This window comes from Pungitius pungitius, chromosome 10 (assembly GCF_949316345.1).
Source record: "Pungitius pungitius chromosome 10, fPunPun2.1, whole genome shotgun sequence".
Lineage (NCBI taxonomy): Eukaryota > Metazoa > Chordata > Actinopteri > Perciformes > Gasterosteidae > Pungitius > Pungitius pungitius.
This window is the reverse complement of record NC_084909.1, coordinates 1,683,945-1,699,619: the sequence shown is the minus strand read 5'-3', so window position 1 is coordinate 1,699,619 and position 15,675 is coordinate 1,683,945. Positions and strand designations below refer to the sequence as shown.

At 48.4% G+C, this 15,675-nt stretch overlaps 2 protein-coding genes across 3 annotated transcripts in view; both read left to right on the top strand.

Annotated features, from left to right (window-relative positions):
- The first annotated feature begins 2,338 nt into the window (after positions 1-2,338).
- Positions 2,339-6,004, top strand: dusp19a (dual specificity phosphatase 19a). Of its 2 annotated transcripts, XM_037489028.2 has the most exons (4): positions 2,339-2,581; positions 3,179-3,225; positions 3,513-3,665; positions 5,390-6,004. In XM_037489028.2, exons 1-4 carry the CDS (start codon positions 2,359-2,361, stop codon positions 5,594-5,596), a joined length of 630 nt encoding a protein of 209 aa, XP_037344925.1. In that variant the 5' UTR covers positions 2,339-2,358; the 3' UTR covers positions 5,597-6,004. The 2 variants fall into 2 exon arrangements, with proteins under 2 accessions (XP_037344925.1, XP_062421172.1); XM_062565188.1 differs by lacking the exon at positions 3,513-3,665.
- Positions 6,005-8,122: 2,118 nt separating this feature from the next.
- pde1a (phosphodiesterase 1A, calmodulin-dependent) overlaps positions 8,123-15,675 on the top strand; it is a 12,935-nt gene continuing 5,382 nt past the window's right edge. Inside the window, 5 exon segments of the mRNA XM_062564963.1 lie at positions 8,123-9,465; positions 13,230-13,256; positions 15,124-15,237; positions 15,342-15,433; positions 15,436-15,675. Of these exon segments, the coding sequence (XP_062420947.1) occupies positions 8,666-9,465; positions 13,230-13,256; positions 15,124-15,237; positions 15,342-15,433; positions 15,436-15,675 (1,273 nt within the window). The 5' untranslated portion in view covers positions 8,123-8,665.

Here is a 15,675-nt window from a genome sequence, read left to right as displayed (position 1 = left end):
CTTGTTGCATTAACAGCTCGGTTATTGGCCCATTAAAGGCGAACATGACGGAGCAAACTGCAGTGTGTGTGTGTGTGTGTGTGTGTGTGTGTGTGTGTGTGTGTGATAGCACTAATGGATGTCAGATGTTGAAGGAGCTTCCCATGTTAGGGTCAAGTTACAGCCAACACACACACACACACACACACACACACACGCACACACACACACACACACACTAGGTCTCTGGGTTTTCTGACTTATGGATCAACATGCAGAGATCTGAGTCAGCACTTTCCCTGCCTGCCATCCTTCTTTCCTTCTCTCCTTTTTTTACTCTCTCGATTCCCGTGAATTCATCTGTGCTGCTCACGTTTGGCAGGAAAATTCTTATTAGCGGAGCACCAGCACGTAAACAGGGGCACACACACACACGCACACACGCACACACACACACACACTCCAATGCAACCGAAAAACCTTCTCCTTTTAACTTATTTCCTTTTCTCTTTTCTCCTTGTTTCCTTTCCTCACCTCTCTTTTCCGCTTTCTGAGATCGAAAACAAACTTTTGCAGAGACCCGGCCTCAGTCCCTCCCTCCCTCCCTGTGTGTGTGTGCATGTGTGTGCGTGTGTGTGTGTATGTGTGTAAGTGTGTATGTGTGTTGTGGCTGTTCTTCAGCCAGAAAACTGTTTCTATCTACCTCTGTATGTGGAAATATACTTGGAAACTACCTGAATCTTTTCCAACACAAATAACACTGCAGCTGTCCATACACACACACACACACACACACACACACGCACACACACCCACACACACAAATTACGTTACTCTTAGAAATTGTTGTTAAAACATTAGCAGGTTGGAGGTCACTGGTGCATTACTGCAAACACTGTAGGACTCAATAAGGACAGTCATTTCACACATTCTTCTTGTCAGAACGGGATCCATCCGTTACCCACAATGCAACTCCACTGCTGATAGATTCAGGTGTGTCATTTTAGCAGCGAGGGGGGGTGCGAGCTGCAGTGCTGTGGGACTCATGAACAGAACAAAGCATCAGGATTTTCCCCTTGTGAATCTGCTGTTAAGGCAGCGAGACTTTAGTTAAAACGGAGTGCTGTTGCAGAGGTTACATCAACATCTGGTTTGTGCTGTAATTGAGAATGCAGAATTCTATGTGATTTCTCGCTAATATCTTATATGTACTACTACAAAAATCCCCCCAAAAAGTGTTGAGTTTTTAGATCTTTAGATCACAGGAGGACTGCAAGTGCCATGCAAATACACACACTCTTAGAATGTCTTCATTAAATCATTTTTTAAATCTTCTTAATTAATCAAAAGAACATTTTACACCAATTACTGCTTATGGCTGATGAAAGCGAGGATGCGGCTCCCTCTTGTGGAGAACACTGGAAACAACATCACTCACTTTTTCAGCCGGATGTACGTGTATAAGACCATCATATTATTCAAAATCTTCATGTGATCTTTTCAGTTTTGTTTGTTGTTTTTATAAGCATCCCCCCCCTAAAATAAGACCAGTATAAACATGCTTTTCCCCTTAACACATTTAAACTTTTCAACTTTTGAATTGGCTGCGTTACCTGGTAGGTGTGTCACTGTCACTGGTGACAGGCAGCAGGTTTCATGTTGCACAGCAGCGGTTCAGTCTCACCTCCAGAAGCGTCTATGCAGTTCACAGTTTAACTCAGCCGGGACAGACGCACTGCAGGACGACCACAACCACCTTTGTCCTGGACCTGGTCTGCTGGGGACCAGGTTTAGTCTCCATCAGAAACCCGGAGGAACTGGAGGTTTTACTGAACCAAAACGTGGTACCGTTTTCTTCTTCTTCTTCTTCTCTCGAGCAGAAAATGATGAGGGAACCACTGTGTTTCTTTTGTTGAAAGTGAACTGGATCACCGCTGTGCTCTGTTTTCTGGCGTTTAAACTGGACCTGGAGGTGAATCAGTGCTTTTCTGAAGCGAACCGGACCAACGTCGAGCATCTGAAACATCAGGTTTTTCTTTTTTGTATAGAAGGCACAACATACCACACTTGTAGACTAATTTATCTGCTTATAGTATGTTAGCATGCTAATATCAGCTAACTAATGCTCAGTGTTGCACACACGTGAGACGTGAAAACCTTCATTCACATCATCCGTAGCCGTACTGTGTTAAATGAAGTTTGATTGATGGTCTGTCAGCATGTTTCTACCACAGTGTCGATATATTGTTCTGTCATTTTCTACACAACCTATCCTGATCTAACATTCATCCATTATACATATTATCCAACTACCTTTCATTCATCTTCCAGGTTTACTCCGGTGGAGTTTAGTCCGTTCTGATCCGGTCCGGTCCAGTCATGCAGTCCCTGACCGAGGAGATCAAGAGCTTCTCTCGGACCCGGCTGAGGAAGCAGTGCACACGCGTGACGTCACTGAGCGGCCGTCGCATCATCGAGACCTGGAAGGGCTCCACCATCACCGTGGTCGAAGACCCCGCACCCCCAGAGAAGATGCTGGGATACGTCCCCGATACCTCCTGGGACCTGCAGGTGGGCATCGTGAGGCCCTACCTGCTGCTGGGTGAGTGAAGCCGACACAAACTGACCCGGGGTGAAACAAGCCCGAGAATGGCTTCGTGGGGCAGAAGAGAGTTTTCCGCGTGCAGATTTGCAGATGATCATTTTCATTTTATGGGCATCTGTCTTCCGTGTTCTTGTTAGCGAAGGCGCTTGATGATGGAATAAATACATTTGCAGAGTTAAATGTATGTTTGCAATTCGGAGCCCGGCTCAGTCATGGTCGACTCGCCTACTTCCAACTACGGGCTGGATGTATCTGTAAAGCAGCGTAACAACATACAACAAGACAACAAGACAAGACGCCCCCCCCCCCCCCCTCCTCGCCCCGTCTATCAACTCTGATAACCTCCCCGGCTCACATTAGAGGGTAACCGGAGCCTAGGTGGGTGGGGGTGGGGGGCGGGGGGGGTAGTGAGGTGGAACATAAATGACCCTTTGACCTGCCGGAGAGACTAAACCCTTTCCAGGTTAACTGGGTTCAGCACCCTGGACAGCGAACAAAGACGCTCCATAAACTAAAACTAATCTCTAAATCTTTATTGTTGTATGTATGTCTCTGTCTGTGTGTGTGCGTGTGTGTGTGTGTGTGTGTGTGTAGGTTCTCAAGATGCTGCACATGACTTTGGCACTCTGAAAAAACACAAGGTGCGATCACACAAAATATGATGGGAATCCTGGTTTTACCCCCAAAAATCGACACTTTCCAGTGTTTTCCCAAAAACCTTTCCTTGGTATTTCAGTGTATAAAAACAACCTTAAGTTGCCTCCCACTTCCTCTTTGACTCAGTTTAAACGCCACGGCGGAGCTGATGTTATTCACCAGCCCAGCGGTGACAAACACAAAGTGAAAGCGTTAGTTTGAGGGTTGTACATTACGATGATGTCGTCCCTCCCTCCCTCCCTCCCTCCCTCCTCCTCCTCTCCCGCGTCAGGTGTCTCACATCCTGAACGTGGCCTTCGGGGTGGAGAACGTGTTTCCTGACCTGTTCATCTACAAGACCGTCAGCATCCTGGATCACCCCGACGCCGACGTGCTGCTGCACATCCAGGAGTGCTGTGACTTCATCCAGAAGGCTCGCAGCGAGGTAAAACCCGGGTTACATCTCTTCACTCAGTGTCGATTGCTTGATCGATCCCTTGAACCCAACGGCCCATAGCGTGTTACGTGGAGATTATTGGGAGTATAAGGGTGTAAAAATGAGGGTTGAGTGGGACACATGTTTCGACATCTTCTCCCCTCTCCTCTCTCCTGCTGTGAATAATAGATGTTTAGTTTTGTTCATGATTTATTAAACGGCCCACAGATCAGATCTCACTGTCATACAAGCTTTTAGCAGCAAAGCCTGCGGCTCACCTCAACATGACACCACACGCACACGCACACACACACACACACTCACACAGTCATTAGGAGGTCATTAGGGGTGTATTATTACTCAATGTGTGTGTGGCTTCATTATTGCATTGTTGAGTGTGTGCATGTAGTAATTCCAGCCCTGATAATCATATTGATGCTTTTACATGGAAATGCAGGTTCACATTACCCAGAAGGCCATTTGGTTGGTAATGACCCTCACATATGGTTGCTGCCAGGATAATGGCAGCGTCATGTGACCGACATACATAAAGTGGTTGAGTATGCTAAAAGGTTTTTCTGCAGCATTATGACGCTGATTTTGTCCAAAATGTTTGTCAGAAATGTTTCCCGAGTATGTTTCTAAATATTTGCGTTCTTTGAAGCCGAGGAATTGGGCTTTCGGGAGCGTTATACCGCCAAAGTATTTGGGTTTTTACATACAGCTCACGATTTCCCGTTCACCCGGTGGTCACATGAGAAGGTTGATGGTCCGGCTTTGTTTCGGCTGCGGTGTAGACCCCGATGAGAAAACTGGGACGCAGCTGTGAGGGAAAAAAACCCTTCATGAGGAGAAAAATAGAGGCTTTAATGGAGAGGATAGTGGACGCAAACACACAAGCTGTCCATCAACTAAGCAGCACGTCGGGTGATGGTGTGAAGCTCCAACAGGATGAGGTCAGCTGTGTTCTGCTGGTCTTTAGAGCCATCTAATGTTCAGACGGCGTCCCTGCAGTTCATCAACGAGCAGCTAAAGAGACACATTATTCCCCTCGTAAATGGTGGAGACCAAAAACGGAGCTAAAAGAAAGAGCGTTTTGGATCATTCATTAAGGTGGACACAAACACTGCTCCAGCTGGGGGATCTGGTCAATATGGGTCATCTGGACGAGGTGTTTGCCATAAATACTTTATTAGAAAATGTTTCTCCAACTAAATGAGGATAAGACCGAGATGATTTTATTTGGAAATCATTTGGAAATGGAGCTTAAATTTGACCGGCAAATCAATACTGTTGTTAAGAATAGTTTCTTCCATCTTAGATCAATATCTAAATTGAAATCTATCCTTTGTTTTAATAATATGGAGAAGGTTGTTCACGCCTTTGTGTCGTCACGTCTGGGTTATTGTAATGTGTTGTATCTGGGTGTGGGTCAGGTTCCTCTCTCCCGTTTACAGCCCGTTCAGAACTCAGCTGCCAGACTTTTAACAGGTACTAAGAAGAGAGATCACATGACTCCGGTGTTATTTAAACTGCATCGGTTACCCGTAAGATACAGAATCCAATACAAAGCACTGCTGTATGTTTTTAAGTCTCTTTACTGTTTGTTTTACCTTCTGTACAGAGACCTTCTGTTGAGTTGAGTAAAAGATCAAATGTTTGGGTTTTTCTGGCGGTTAAAATTGATTCAGCTGAAAAAGAAAATCAATAATTCCTTTCTGTTTCTCCGTCAGAAAGGCGCGGTGTTGGTCCACTGCAACGCCGGTGTGTCACGTGCGCCGGCCGTGGTCACCGGCTACCTGATGGCGTGCGAGGGCCAGTCCTTCGACGCCGCCCTCTCGTTGGTCAAATCGGCCCGGCCCGCCTCGTCCCCCAACCCCGGCTTCATGGAACAGCTGAGGAGCTGCAAACCACCGATGATGAACGGATGCAAACGCTGACGGAGGAAGGGAAGATGCCCGAGGCGCTTCCACGGGTTTTAAGAAGAAATGCGTTTTGACTTTAATGAGAAATATTTCATGTGATTCCAAGACTTGTAACGAATCACATTTGGGGGTTTTGTGTGTCTGAAAAGAGACGGATCTGGTTGTATTTCGTCATCAGACAATGAAAATTTAAATTACTGCACAGCACCTGAACTCTTTAAAACGGATTTGGCCTGAAATACCACATGTTGGAAACTGATTCATCCGATCCCATCCATTTAATGATCTGTACCTGTTAGATGTGGTTTTATTTGTATCGAGACTAAATGCATCTTCCTGATTGTGTGGTTTTGTTCTGCGTGTTTTGATGATGTCATGGTGTTACTCAACACTTTCAAGTGTTTTCCCAAAAACCTTGCCTTGGAATATTTCAGTGTCAATATTAAATCAAAATTCTTTCTCTGCATTTGAACCGTCTCACATGTTTCAGAGCAGTGGGCAACCACAAACTGCAGATTCTTTATTTATTTCTAGACATGAAAATGAATAAAAGCTGACAGAAGTAAAATCGTTTGGTGTAACTGGTCGTTTGGTGATTACTGTCACTCCTCATCATTCATAAAAAAAATGTGTTTTTCAGCTGGTTAAAACATTTTACTACGAAATAAATGAAAAGTCTGCTTTGATTCCACCTGGAACGAATACCCGTGGACGTCACCTGGCAAATCTACCATCTATAAATTGCACATGAGCCCCGGTGCAAGTGGTGCAAAATCGTGCCGCTGCAGCTCTCACACACACACACACACACACACTGACCCTCCTTTCCTGTGTCTGGTCCTCTCGCTCAAAAAGGAGAGAGACCTCTTGGCACGGAGAGGGGAGAGAGAGCCGTGGGGGAGCAGCATGCGGGTGAGGTGAAAGCAGGAGGGAGTCTCTTCTCCCCTCCTGCGGACCATGGGCTCCTTCTGCTCCGCTCTCAACAGTCGGATGGCGGTGGTAACGTTGATGCCACGTGACGAGTCACCGGTTCTCACTGTGACAGGTCAGTCGGTCACTTTCCTCCTCTTTAGATTCCTGCTTGTGATCATAAATTCATCATTCTCACACATTCATGTATCCCATGTGCATGCATTGGGCTGTAAAATTATTTAAATGATTTTTCAATGATGTCCATATGTTATCAGTGTAAAAAATGACCTTTAAGATGAAGTTAACAAGGTTAAAATGAACAAACAAAATAGTGTGTTTTGCAGTTTACGGGCTGATTGAGGCCCCAAAATAAATCTCTCAGGCTGCACACTTTGTTTTAATTGTTGCCTCAACAGCCTTTTGACAAACAAAGACCTGAATACAATACTGAAATAGACGCTCACACAGACTCACACTTCTCCAGCCGCTCACATGGTCCACTTTGATTGTCTCTTCAGTGTCGCTGATGGTTATGAAGAACCAACAGTCAATTAGCCAGCTGACCATCAGGGAGTCCACTGTTGTCCCAAAGGGTTTGTTTACACCCTCCAGAGCGGCTCTGTTAAACAACACGGACACACACACACGGACTGTAACACACTTAAAACCTTAATCCACACAAATGAATGGGCTGCAATGCTCAGCTACCCCGCGGAACCGTCGCCATCACGCAAAGAGCTCACGCCGTACGCCTCCTTCCGTTTTCAAAGCGCTTTCTTTCCTCCTCCTCCTCCATCAGGGGACCCTCCACAGCCGATCAAGGCCCTGAGTCTACTGACGATCGGCACAGGGTGCAGCATCAGGAGGTGTGTGCTCGGTACCAACAAAAACTGTGCTGCGAGAAACCCCAAGAAATGGTATGAAAGACTTTAAAATCAGATAACGTACGTATAGTCCTACACTCTTCTTGTGGTAACAGCTCCGAGTTGTCCACTGTGACTGATGATGTCACGGTGGAGTCACCGGGGTTATTTGGGGTCATGCTTGGAAAACCACAAATGTGACAGAAAGCCTGCATGACGAACTTGAGGCAGGTTTAAAACAAGGCAGCGAGGGTATGAAACATCATCCCTGAAATCCCTCGCAACTGCCCCACCCTTCTCACACATAGTTCTGTTTCTATGCACTCCCCCAGAGGATCAACCCTTTAAACCTGACCACACGACCCTTCTGAGTGGCACCAAGCCAAGCTGTAATGACCGCGGCAGCCTCTAGGGGGCGCCAGGAGAACCGCAGACCGATTGCGTGGTGATGCCTCTTGAACTGGAGGTTTTTGTGGTTTTGAGGTTTTGTGACTCTCTTTTCGCGACCATTGCATCATCATCGTTTAAATACCACCCACACACACACACACACACACACACACACACACACACACACACACACACACACACACACACACAGCTCAGAGTCTGCACACGCGCGCACGCACACACGCATTCTCCCTCGCAGACGCGCGCGGGGTAAAGTTCCCCTTGCTCCCTGAATGTGGGAGGGGGCGTGGGGGGGGGGGGGGGAGCAGCGGAGGAGTCGGAGGCAGTTCTGTCAGCTGCAGGATTCCATCACTCTTAGCAACCGTTGTTGAGGTAACCACGGGAACGCGCTGCTTCTCCTTTGTCCCCCTCCGTCGCTCCCTCTCTCTCTCTCTCTCTCTCTCTCCCTCTCTCTCCATCCTGCATTTAATGCTGGTCCACCTCCTCCTTGCGTCGCCACGGCGATGCTCCGGGACAGCCGAACCGGATCACTTATCCGTCGCCGTGCCGGAGCGCGGAGCTCCGCTGTGAAGCTGCGAAGGAAGTCACCTTTTTTTTTTTTTCTTGTTTGGAAATTTTATTGACTAAATGATGACGTCAGTCCCTGCCTACTCGTCAACTTTACACTTCGTCCCGTGACCTCAGACTTTTCAGAGATCAGAGAGCATCGTTTCGGATTGTCCAGCCCGTCGGGTCGAAGGAAGTTGGATGAAGTTCCACCGAACCCAAACTCGTCCGGCTGTGATTTGTGTGGATAGTTTTCACTCCTCCGAAAAGACGTCCGGACGCTTCACGGAGACCAAAAGTCACCTGTACTGATTGAAACCTCCATCTCCCTCTCCTCCGTCACCACGCCGAGATGAACGAGGAGGTGTTGGAGGCTGAGGAGCAGGAGGCGGAAGTGCAGCAACGCGAGGAAGGGCAAGGAGAGCAGAAGCCCCAACAGGACCAAGAAAGGGAGGAGGTAGAGTCTGAAGAGGTGCGGCAGAAAGAGGAGGAGCAACATGAGGAAGAGGTGCAGCAAGAGCAGGAGGAGGTGTGCGCTGAGCAGCCACAGCAGACTGTGGAGATGCAACAGGAGCAGGAGGGGGTGCAGCAGAGTGAATTGATACAGCAGGAGGAGGTGCAGCAGAGTGAATTGATACAGCAGGAGGAGGTGCAGCAGAGTGAATTGATACAGCAGGAGGAGGTGCAGCAGAGTGAATTGATACAGCAGGAGGAGGTGCAGCAGAGTGAGTTGATACAGCAAGAGGAGGTGCAGCAGAGTGAGTTTATTCAGCAAGAGGAGGTGCAGCAGAGTGAGTTTATTCAGCAAGAGGAGGTGCAGCAGAGTGAGTTTATTCAGCAAGAGGAGGTGCAGCGGAGTGGGTTTATACTTCAAGAGGAGGTGCAGCGGAGTGGATTTATACTTCAAGAGGAGGTGCAGCTGACTGAACCGGAGCAGATGGAGGAGGAGCAACAGATTGAGGAGCTGCAGCAGACAGAGGAGGAGGAGCAGCAGCAGCAGACAGAGGAGCAGCAGCATCAGCCTGAGCAGGAGCAGCAGACAGAGGAAGAGCCGCCGCGGATTGAAGAGGTGCAGGTCGAGGAGGCGCAGGACTTTGACTACACTCCGGAGCAGAACCACAACGACCAGGTCCTGATCCGGCTGAGAGAGATGTGAGTAGACGTCAGCTGACCGCTGATGTCACGTCAATGGGGCTGTGACGGCTCGATTGATGACCGGTGCTCGGTCTGTGAAGGAATCAGACTGACAGCCGCGGGGAAGCTGGCGGGTTGCCGTGGTGATGTCGGCACGGCCCGAGGGAGGAGGGAGGACGAATGAGAGAGAAAACGAGTGTAGAGCTGTGGGCGTGCGACATCACTGCACACAATAGAGAGAGAGAGAGAGAGAGAGAGAGAGAGAGAGCTTTTGATGAGGTCACATCTTCTCGTCCTCCTGTCCGTCCAGTGGTGGCCGTCATCGCGGCGGGGACTGCGTCCCCAGCATCGGTCTGAATTCCGGGGCCAAGGCGGCAGACGCAAAACAGCTTGCCTTATTTCGGTCCCTGCGGTTGCCATGGTTACGGCTGAGCGTTGCGATGCAGCAGGACATCTCGTGCAGAGATGGACCGATTAGGAGAAAGAGGGAGAGAGGGAAGGTGAACGCGAGAGAGAGAGAGAGAGAGAGAGAGACAAAGACCAACTGAGCAGCGTCGTGTTTTGCTTGAATGTCTTGTGGATTTTCTTTTACATTCCAATCATACGTCATTAACAGACACACACCACGTGAATGTCTTAAATGGATCCCAATCGGAGCAGGAGATAGGTCTCCATCACAGCTAAACCTGCAATGTTTTAAACATCAAAGTGTATTTCTTTTCATAAGGCAGCTCCAGCGCAATGAGGGTGTTGAGTTTCAGGTTATCTGTCCTCTTATTATTAAGATACAAGGGTAACCTGCAGCAGGTTGAACATCTGGATCCAGCAGAGTGGAGGCTGTGGAGAGCAGCACGCCAAAGACCCGTTGTGTTTTTGGATCGAGAATCAGAAGCGTTGTGGGGTCCGTCTGATCTCCACGTGGTGTATCTTCACATTTTACATCATGAATCTAACATTTAAGGGAGAACATTCATTTCACATGCGCTTGACTTGTGACACTCGCCCTTTTATGGGGTAGGGGCGGGGGGGGGGCTCTGGTACAGCTTTGGAGAATGTGAAGCCCTCGACCACACGAGAGCCCTCATCCTCTCAGCCGAACCGTGACTCATCGCTCCACAGACTCTTCAGAGCAGAAGCCCCTCATGTGTCTGTTCTGAATACCAGATGAATGAAAACATACATGTTTCAACTCTCTGGTCTTGTACATTATTCTACTACAAAATATCACATATTTTCATGCATTTACATCCTAATAAGTCCCCCCCCTCGCCCCCCCCCCCCCTCGCCCCCCCCCCCCCCACACCAATCAATTCAGGCCCCTTGTGTGCCTGACCCTAACAGCATCATGTAATTGGAAGTTGAGGCCAAGAAAAGTCTTTCATTTTACCAAATCCAGCGATAAACATCGGCGAGCGGATGTGTCATCTGTCAGCCGCGTTTCAATCAGACAGAAATGAAACCGCAGAATTCAAATTGCACTCAGCTCACGCCCTGAATCAGCTTCCAATCGTGGGCGGGCGATTTTTAAAAAGAGGTGAACATTAATCTACAAAAGCAAATTCAATTCAAAATCATTAAAAAAAGCATTCTTAATTTCTCAGATTAAGTCAAGAAGGAGCCACCTGCACTCGTCAGATTGATGGTGAAGTGAAAGCCAAGAAACTATTGAACATCCCACATAATAACAAATCCAAATGATTATTATTATTATTATTATCTCATCTCATTGTCAACCGCTTATAAGGGGTCGGGTCGCGGGGGCAACATTTATCAGCTCTGACTGGGGGTCCCGAGGAGGCGTCCCCAGGCCAGTGCAGAGATATCGGGGTCCTGGAGTATATGGGGAGTTAAGGTTTTCTTTTCATTTCACAGTCGGCCAATCAGTGTTCAAAGGGCTGAGGGAGCGTTTTCTGAAATAAAACTCAGTCCACCGTTAGGTACGTTTCCAGATTTAGATCAGCAACGTGTGACGCACAGACGGGAATAATCACACTTTAAGTAGTTGACACTTGACGGCGTCCTGCGGGCGAAGAAGGGACTCGCCGCGTCGGGCAGGCAGAGGCGGCTACAACTTTTCACGAGCTTTAAATCCGGCAGAGACCTTCAGAATGCTATTTTCGGGCAACAAAGTCCCCTAATTTCCACCAAAGCGACTCATCAAACCCGCTCCGAGACGCATTAGAATGACAAACGGGCCCTAAGTGCCCCCTTGTGTCTTTATTCATTGAAACCCCCCGGCTGGTCGCATCAAGCATCCTTCTGATAGACACGAACCCTGGATGCACATCGTATCGCTGTTAGAGGTCTCTGCTTTTTGGAGGGAGAGCGATTCAGAGTCCAGATTAGTTTCTTTAGTTTTTTGTTGTTTTTTTTTCGTCCGCCCCCCCCCCCCCCCCATCCCCAGTTGCCGTGGTAACTAAGCATCTTGTTTCAGCAAACGGTTTGCTGAGGACAAAAAGGCTAAAAGGATATTGCTCTCTGTATTTATTTGTGTTTAATACAGAGTTGGATGAAGCAATGAGGCGGAATTGGATAAAAACTAAACTCGCGAGTGTGAAAATGATCACAGGGTAGTTCATCAGACTCTGTGGTGAGGCGTGAAATAGAACCGAAAACCAGCTGATACGAGTCAGCGACTTCAATGGTAATAAACAGAAAATAGGCCTTTATTCAAATACGCTGATTGATTGATTGATTGAAACGATTGAGACTAAACCAGTCCGTCCCATTCAGTGATTAACGGGCCGATCCGCTTCTATTCTCATGCAAATACAGCAACGGGTCTGACTCTGAAACCATGTAGGTACATTTAGGTGCGTGTGCATGTGTGTGTGTGTGTGTGTGTGTGTGTGTGTTGTGCAGTCGGTTTACTAACAGACTGCTGCATTTTAATGGCTGCTCAGCTTTTTTTCTTTCGGGCCAGGGCGCCTGGTCTTGATGTAGGCGGTGCAGACATTGCCACTAAAAAAAAAGAAAAAGAAAAGAAAAGAGCGTGAAATGCACCCCGCGGTGCTGAGGATAAAGAAATATTCTGTACACGCTCAGTGCTATTAACGCTCACGGACGCAGGGAGGAAAGTGCGTTTTCATGGAGGGAAAATAAAACAACAAAGCAAATTCTCTCACTGGAGGGCGTCAGCCTGCACAGCGGTGACTCATTCCTTCAGGAACCATCTCTGCTCTCACCTGCCACCGCCGGCGCTTTGCCTTTTCCAAACAAGAACAGAGTGCGGCCCCGCGGCCCCCGGCGCCGCTCGGCCCGCCGTTGACCCGGGGCCCACGCAGGCCCGGCGTGAAGCAACACTCGATGACCTCAGAGCCGAGACACGGCCTCAGGGGCTTAAGACCAAATGGAGCTTATCAACTCCTGGTTTACATATTTACTCACCTGGGGGGGGGGGTTGGGCTTTGTGGACGCTGGCTTTACTCTCTCACTGTTTGTCTCTCAGCCCCCAGCTCTACATGTAAGAGTTAAGATAATAGTCGCATGCATTCCTTCGGATTACCATTCCCTCTGGATCTTATATAGAGTCAGCGTGTAGAGAAGCTTCAGGCTTTCACATTTCAATGAGAATAGAAATACGGGGCATTAAATTGACTGTTAGCTCCGTCAGCACTGCTGCTAGCCTGCTAGCCTGCTAGCTTGGTTGCGTTTGGGTTCATCATGTGACTGTAACCACGTCTCTGACCACCTCGTCAGTTTTAATCACTTTACATAAACGATGAGGAAACGTGTTTGTTTAATCGAGTCACTATTCTGTTTTTTGTTGTTGTTGTTTACAGGCAGAAATATAAAAGTGCATCGCAGAGGTAAGAGACACACACACACACACACACACACACACACACACACACACTGAAGAGGCGGATTAAGAGCTGAAAAGGCAAAGAGACATTGGTTTCATTTAAACAAAAGTTTGAGGCCAGAATTATACAATTATTCACAAAAAAACACAAATAAAGAAAAAGGTCCATAAACTGAAAACAAATGTGGATCAGAACTTTGTTTCCAGCCTGATTCACAAAACAGACATACATCAGCACAGGGGGTTAATTCTAATTTAACTTAGCCTTTGAAATGATATTGATTGGCTCGCTGCTATCTGGCTCCTCAGCTGCGTCACCAGGGCCCGGCCTCGGTCCGGCCTCATGTTTACGGCCAAGGCGGCTGCTGTGCCACCTTCCTCCGCTGCGTGTTTGCAAAGCTGGCGACGATCTGCTCCTTCGGGTACAAGCGATGATCAGCTCAGTTTATAGTGATCAATAATCAAATGTCTTGACACCAGACGTTGTTCGGGATTCTGACATCTCTGCTCACCTTGAGCGCTCGAGAGTAGCGGTGCTTTTTGTGCTGCTACTGCTGATGATAATAATAATAATAAAAATAACAATAATAATAATTCACTGCTGCCAAAGGAGGCAAAGCCAAATGAAATACATCTGCAGTCTTGAACTTTTATTTTTCCCTCGCTCCCATCTCCTGGTCTGACTCCTGCTGTAACCGTGGCAACTGAAACAGATTTCATCCAGTTTACAGGAAGGTGTTTTAGTAACCATGACGACGGCACAATGCCTGGCCGCAGCAGAGTCTTTATGTCTCCCCGTCGTCAGCTTCCTCCGTTGTGAACATTTGAAGCAAAATCAAAACAACGACCCAAAATATCCCACATGTTTATATACCAGGACTGGAATTTATCATTACACCACCGCAAGCGATAAAAGATAATATATACATTTAATATGTATAAGTGAGGATCTTATTACAACCTCTAAATCTTTGATGCAGACAAAAGTATAACGAAACTTCTGCATTGAGTAAGTCCTCCGTGTGTAGCAACATCTCCTGGAGGGAGACTCCTGATTGACAGGACTGGACAGCAGCTGTGTGGGAATGAATGGTCGGTGTGTGCAGTCTGCAGACAGGGCTCCTGGTGCCGAGGTGTTTGTAACGTCGCAGAAAAAGCACAGCACAGCAAGCCGGTCGACCTTCAGAAGGTGTGCCCACTCGGATTCCTGCTTTAGAAGGTCAGACGTGGAGTGGCAGGCTTTTGAGAGTGTTGATATTATTTATCAGACAGTGTCTCCGAATCCGCCTGCCTTAAGTTGAAGTGGGCAGGAATTTGTACATTTTGGGTGGGCGAGTTGGGCTCCGTAGTGTCACGACTAAGGTGAAAAAAAACGACAACTGGAACTGTATTATGTCCTGCTGGTCCAATTTGGGCAGAGGTGTCTCCAGCTGGATGAGATTTACAGCAGCACAGATCTGAATAGCTCTCGTATGCATAACGAGGGGCCGGGAACGTGGCCAGCCACGGTAGCTACTCCAAATAACCTTCCAGCGAGGTGGCGTAGGGAGTCACCGAGCCGTATTTGGGCCTCAGCCGCGGCCTCCATTCGTCTCTGTGACGCGCTGCAATCTCCTCGCCGTAGTTTATCTAACCTCCTGCTGTCAAAAGACCTCTTCAACACTTGCTTAGCACGGAGAACAGAGTGCATATGACCTTAACCAGATCCAACGAGACAATCCACAGATCGCCAAAAAGATGAATCCACACCGCTAACGGCGGAGACATGTTGGTGCCTCGGTAACTGATGAGTGACGAGTAATCCACCTTGTGCATGCTCACGCGAGCACGTGAGTGCGCTCTGTGCGACCTGTGTGTGTTTGCGTCGTCAGGCTGAAGGGGGTCCTGGAGCAGATGGACCGGGGCGTCGTGGACCTGCAGGAACTCCGCAGGAACCTGGAGCTCGCTGCGGCCATGCTGGACACCGTTTACACCGACGAGACCAAGTAGGACCGATGCACTGAGGCACTGTGTCATAATCCCCCCCCCCCCCCCCCCCCCCACCCGTCCCTGTCCCAGCTGTGCGACCGTGTCCCCTTCTGTCCTGCAGGCGTCTTTTGGACACCGAGGACGAGCTCAGCGACCTGCAGGCAGAGTCGGTGCCCAGCGAGGTGCGGGATTGGCTGGCATGCACCTTCACCAGGAGATGGGCGTGGCCAAGCGCCGCCCCGAGGAGAAGCCGAGATTCAGGAGCATCGTCCACGCAGTGCAAGCTGGGATATTCGTAGAAAGGTATAAAAATCGATCGATTTGTACGACTTTCTACGGTTTGGTGCCCCTCGATTCCATGGGAGGGATATTGGGGGCGTTTTAGGAACAGTGCTTTTCAGACTTTGAGTTTGCGTTCGCCCCCTCGTGCACAAAGCCGGCTCCATCGGGAAAAT